General features: G+C 19.7%; 1 protein-coding gene across 2 annotated transcripts in view; it reads right to left on the reverse strand.

The window, feature by feature from the left end:
- The window catches only part of LOC102671227 (zinc finger protein 234-like), a 28,397-nt gene extending 21,858 nt beyond the window's left edge, over positions 1-6,539 (reverse strand). For both annotated transcript variants that reach the window (XR_004151239.1, XM_006620854.2), the window contains exon 1: positions 6,329-6,539. Coding sequence is in view for 1 of the 2 variants with exons in the window: in XM_006620854.2 (XP_006620917.1) it covers positions 6,329-6,403 (75 nt within the window). In the remaining variant the exon portion in view is untranslated. The remainder of the gene's footprint in view (positions 1-6,328) is intronic.
- Between the last annotated feature and the right edge of the window lie 534 nt (positions 6,540-7,073).

Below are 7,073 nucleotides of genomic sequence, written 5' to 3' on the forward strand. Positions count from 1 at the left end.
GAGAAAAAAAAAGTTAATTATTTAGAAATAAATACATAAAAAAGATAGAAAAAGGAGAGACAAATAAAGCATTTTATCGTAAAATAAAAGATGATGCTTATAGAGTGTTTCCAAACTGATAATACATAAGGAATTCATATTTATGAATTCAAAAAATATATCGAAAACGTAGAGTGATTTTTTTTCTTGCAAGAAATCAAATTGATCGACGTTAAAAATTCGCCTTTTGAATAATATAGATTGATTATTTTAAAAAATCACTTTTTCAAAGACTTCTTGCTTCTAAAGAAATATAATATTCTCAATTAATTATTCAGTCAATGAATAATATAAGCGATATAGAAATTCAATTAATCTCGGTTTCTATCAATTTTATTAATTTTCAAATATGTTTTAAAGAATATTTTTAACTTTATGATATAATTGGCAATTAGTTAAATAAATCCTATATCTGTGCTTTTTTAATAATATGTACATGTGAGCATAACTTAACAATTATTTATATAAATGCATTAAGATAATTGGCAATCATTATGTATGATGATGAGTTTGTCGTTGCTTGTCAGAAGTTATTTTCTTATGGATTAAAAAGGAAAAGGTATTATTTTTTGTAACATATATACAATGAAAAAAATAGATAGAAAATATAAGATAGAATATCATTGCAACTTTAGTCATTGTAATTTCAATCATTGAAGAATTGTTTTATATTTTAATTTTTATTTATATTTTATTCTAAGTAACTAATTGATACATTCATCACGAATTTTAGTTGAAAATATATTGCTTTTAATTTATTTTATATTTAACATAAAAATATATACATTAATGAAAAAAGATATATACAAATATTAATTTGCTGTGTAAAGATGAAAAGTGAATTAATCTTAAACTGAATTATTATTATTATTACAGAGTTAAAAAGAAAATTTGTCAAAAAATTTCTTTTTATTTTCAAATATTCAATTATCATACTGCAAATTATTAAGCTTATAATATTCAATATATAATATCTTAATATAAAATCTTAATATAAAAAATATAATATAGGTTATTTTTAATATAGATTTAAAAAAAGAACATTTGATATTTTCAATTTATTCAATTTTATTTATATTTATATCAACATCTTTTCTTCTTTTCTTTCTTTATTATTATTATTGTGTTATAAATTTATAAGTAGACTTATAAGTTAATTATAATTAAGTTAATGAATACATGAATAATCACTCTTGTTATTAGTTAATCAGTTCATCATTTTTTCAATTCTGCACAATACATTAAGTTAATCGAGATTTTTAATCTTGCATTGTTCTTCTTCAAATAATATGTGCTATTTTATGTGAACTTAAAAATATGTATGTAACAATAAAGGGGATAAACGAGAAGCTCTGCTTGCATGTAATGCAAACTTTCACACTCTTTCATATACTAAATAACACACGTTGAGAAAGTAACAGAGAAATTTATATCATTTGCCGCAGACTTTTTACATTCGCAGTAAACTGTACTTTGTAAGCATATTCTTCCAGACATATACATATTTATATATATTATATATATACGACTTGATATAAATTTTTTTATAAAATTTGACATATATACAATTTATTCTGAATCACTGAAATATAATAAAAAAATATGATTGATGTGAAAAAATGTTTTAGATAAAAATTGTTTGATATAGAAAAATTATATTATGCGCTATAATTTTTTTTAGAAATTGACACGTAGAAATCATATTAATCTTTTAAATAAAATTTTATCTTTATCTTAATCTTTATCTTTAATCTTTTAAATAAAAATTTAATCTTTTAAATAAAACTATATAATTTTTATCGCATTAATCGATATAGTTCGTTATTTCCTACAACAAACAAAAATCTTTTTAATTTAATATTTTAATTTGAAATTTCGCGTATTCCTTATTTTCCATATGATAAATTTTACAACACCAAATTACAATATCTCCTAATCTAAAGATTTTTTGATAATTTAATTTTTTTTATAGAAAATAAATTACATCAATTATTGCAATAAAAATTATATTATCTGTTTAAAAAATTAATTTGATTCTATACATTTTTATACATCAATAAGTTATTAATACTGCATAACATATCTCTTTATATTAAACAACTTTTGTCTATTTTTTCACATCATTTATATTTTATCAGTTCAAACCGAATGTATTATATTTATATCTATACTATGTACACAAATCCACAATTCATAATACCGATTTTTCTGATGAACAATAACTTATCATAATAAACTTGGCTATCACTTGGTTCTTATATTATGATTAAATTTATATTCAATCTATATTAAATCTATATTTAAATTCATTTTATTGGATATTATTATCATTTTATCTTACTTAATTTCGATGGTCTATCTTTTTTATCTATCTATTTTTTTATTCATAATGAAAACACATGTAATTATAAGACTAATATAATTTATATCTCTTCAATAATGGAACATGAATCCACGTTTTTAATAAATATCACTGCATTTGTTGTTAGCAATCTATTTTAATAGCACTTTGTTTAGTTATTTATTTTAATATGAGAAACAAAAGAAGAAGATTTCATGAATTCACATATCATTTTGATTTGTCGTTTTTAATTAGTTAAAATTGATCCTTAGTTTAGAATATTAACATCTATAATGCCACATCTATAATGAGTCTTTTGTCATATATCTATGACATAATAAAGAATGAATAAATGTCTATTATAAGATTGCATCATAATCGTTAATTAGTTTATGATAGAGTGCAATATTAAATATATGGATTTCATATATTTAAAAAAAAAAACACATTTTAGTAATTTTATGAAATGTTTTAAAAGTAGGAATACATCAAATTTTAACTTTATATGACATAACAGGAAAAAAAAAGAGAAAAAAATCCAATTTTAATCAAAGATTATTATCATTTGATGATAATATTAATATTACATAAGATCATATCTATGAAATATATTTATTGACTATTTTGGTATTAGCTTATATAATTTTTTATTTTTTTTGTTTTAATTCGTTTATTAAGAATGATTAATCGTTTATTATTCATATTCAGATTTTTTTAATTCAACTCAAATATCTTCAATTATATTGAGGTTCGATTGGCTTCTTTGATTTTTTCAGAAATAAAATATTATTGAACAAATCTTGCAGTTTGTATTGAAGCGTTATTTTGCTGGAAAATATAATTTCTGCCAATACAAGTTCTATACTTTTATAACTTTTTTTTATTTTCTTGTGGTATTCAATAACAATCTACAATCTACACGGTCACCATTTATTTGAAATCAACTTGAACACATTTTTTTTTTTAAATTGTAAAAATAATGATTAAATTGATTTAATAATTTTTAATAAATTATTATTATTTTCGTAGTAATACTAATTTTCGATAGCAATAATAATATACTTGACTTCATTTTTTCTAATGCTTTCTTTTAATTCATATCTTTCTTTTTTATTAAATAAATACATTAATATTGTAGTCAAATGACTGTAAAAAATGAATTATCATTTCTTCATCTATTAAATAAATAATTAAATGACAATACAAAAGCGTAATATATGAATTGTTGATTTTGTTGAATATGATTCATGTTTACATCGTCTTTGGTGACTTTACAAGATATTAATATAGTTCGATATTTTTATACATATTTGTATAATATTTGTTATTCTAGAAGTTCTAGAAGTTCTAGAAGTCAAAACAAATACAAAATTTGGTATACAAAAATATCAATTAATGTTTATTTATTAAATTATAAACAATTGAAGACGAAACGAAATAGAAAGAAATTGTTTTATCTGTTTTTTGTTACTGTTGTCATAGTCTGTTCCTGTCACATTTCGTCTTCAAATTTCAATTGCTTATAACTTAATAAATAAATCGACTGATATTTTTGTATATCAAGTTTTGTGTTTATCTCTAAAATTGATCTTTTACAATTCATAATCCACACATTCACAAATATATGAAAATCCTATATAATGTAATTTAATGATTTTTGATTTATTTTTTACTTTCATATGAAATATATAAATAAGATATCTTTATTTTTATCGATATGATTAGTACAATGATAAAAATTAATTTACAGCAATATATACATACTCAAATCGTTGTACTATCATTTAGGAAACACTTCATATTATGGTAACAGATATACTTATTTTAAATTCAGAAATATTATCTATAACTATTTTATATAAAATTCATTTTCATAGTTTAAAATCATTCTTGTCATTATATTTAACTTCTCATTTATCATATTATCGATATGTATCAGAATATCAAATCCAGATTAATGATCATGAATTTAGAAATGATACATACCAACATACTATTTTATTCATATTTAAAAATATAGGCAAATTGAAATGCATAATAAGCATATAAAAAGTTCTGGTACATTTAAGAACAATGAGGATTATATATACTTTTATTCAGAAGTACTGTAAAACTATTAACTATTAAGAATTCTAAGAATTCATCAAAACACATGTTCAATGTTTTTAGGTTATTCAAAGTAATTTTATCGCCATCTATGAGAAAAATTAGGAAACAAAAAATACTTTTAAAACAGTATTTTAACATAAATTAATATCAAATAATTATTTTAATTTTTCTTAATATTCTGATTATATTATGATTTTTGATAATATTCGAAGAATCAGAAATAAATAAACTCAAAATTATATTTTTAAATTTATGATTTAAAAATTATAAAAATTAATAAATTCTTAATATATATTATAAATTTATTTAAAAAATAAAAAAACTTATGAAAAATTTAATAAAATAATATATAATACAGAATTTTAAAAATATTATGATATCGTTAACAAATACTATGATATTCATAAAAATATATATAATATATGATATAATAAAATATTTACAAAAATCATTATAAATTATTTAAAATAAATAATTTATAAAATTAAATAAATTTATTTAATTTAGTGAAAAACATTGTAATAATATAATAGAATAACATAATTTCTATTTGGTAAGCTAACCGGCAAGATAAGAAAACGTTTAAAGATAGTATCCAATAGTGAGTGGAAGGGGAACGTAGCGGGCTCACGGACCGCTTCTACGTGTCTCAATGTTAAACGAACACTGGCACAAAATTCCTTGTGTTCATTATTTCATCAAGTCATACAAATAAATATAACAAATCCAAATATGCCCTATGCCTATATATGTAGAAATATGTATTAAATATGTAATATAAAAACAGAAGCATTCTTTTTGACAAAACATATGCATAAATTTAAAAACATAAAGAAACATATTAACATATTAAAAATCTTATATAAATATTTATTTATAACATGCATCATATCATGAATGTGATTAATAACGTATATATGCAATATTAATAATGTATATTAATATTCTATAATATATCTTGATAATGATTTATTTATATCTAATAAATAATAATTAAATAATAAAATTTTAAATATTTTGAAATTCTATATTTAAAAATTTTGAATAAAAAATAATGCTAAAAATACTAAAAATAATCAGTTTACAATAAAGTTCAAAAAACAAATACTTATAACTTATATATTATGTTTGAAAATATTATAAGAAAGATATAAATGTGTGAATATAAAAATATGATATTATTTTTATTATTATGATGATGATTTGTAAGTAGTTTATAAACTTATAAGCAAACAGTTTTGATCATTTAACTAATAAATAAAATTAATAACTATGGATAAATCAAAATGTTACGACAGAAACATTACATATATCAATAATATGAAAAACTGTACTTAGGAGATAATTTATATTATTATATGTTTATTGATATTATAAATTCATGTAATAATAGATGCATAGATATATAAAATAAAAAACACAAATACAAGAAATAAAAATATAATACATTCAGAAAAGCGATCTTACAATTAATATCTAGCCTAACATTTCTTAATCATAATATAATAAAAGGTTTATAATTTTTATTTTTAATTTTCATGTTAAAATTCAGTTTCATATGAACTTTAAATTACTAAAATTATTTAAATTATTTAATAATTCAATAAAATCAATTTTATTTATATAAAAACAATCAAATTTATATGTAATTACATAATTTCTTTCATAACGATCAAGAAAATAATTCATATTCTATAATATTAAAGTAATTAAAGTAAATCCTACATAAATATCAAATAAATGCATTATATTGTCTCTCTCTTTTTAAGATTTATAAAGCATAATTACAATATTAATTAAAATAAATGTTCTTATTAAATAATCTTTCAAAATACTTACATTTGTCTTGACTCCCAAGTTTACGTCCATAAATATTGCATCAACAGAACGGTTATAAACTAAGACTCGAGCCATTTTTTTTATTTTAATTACTTTTAGAATTGGATATTATTGTTCACATGTGTTCAGAAGAAATTTACATATATATGTATGATCAGTGAATAGTAGATTGTAATATTCTTTATAGACAATCTATTTTTTCGATATGGTATATTCAAATTAAATAATAATAATAAATTTTAATACAACAAAATAAATTTTATATGTAATTTCATCATTTAATGATTCAAAATTCCTTAAATCCATGAAAAACGAGAAGCAATATTTTAGGTTAACCCTAAGGAGATGACATGAGAAATTGTTCACATTTTTCTTCTATTATATGCATTTTACTTTCAATACATATTTATTTATTAACTACTCTTATTAAATAATTATATAAATTTTTTCTTCTACGCATGCAAACACATCAAAACAAAAAAGATAATTACTGTACAATAACACAGACTATTCCAATAAGACTAGAAAATTCAAAATGGCGACTACCGATACTATGAGAATCTTTCATTTTCAACTCAGTTCAGGTCATTCTTAATGATTCATTGCGCAATAGTGACCTTGAAAATACACTTATTGCGGGAAATTTAAACATTTTACTTTCATATCAATTTATTTTTAGAATAAAGATTTTTATATTGTTTTCATAAAGAAAGTGTTATTAAGAAAGAATTTTAAACTATTATTT

This window comes from Apis dorsata, unplaced genomic scaffold (genome assembly GCF_000469605.1).
Source record: "Apis dorsata unplaced genomic scaffold, Apis dorsata 1.3 scaffold_552, whole genome shotgun sequence".
Taxonomy (NCBI): domain Eukaryota; kingdom Metazoa; phylum Arthropoda; class Insecta; order Hymenoptera; family Apidae; genus Apis; species Apis dorsata.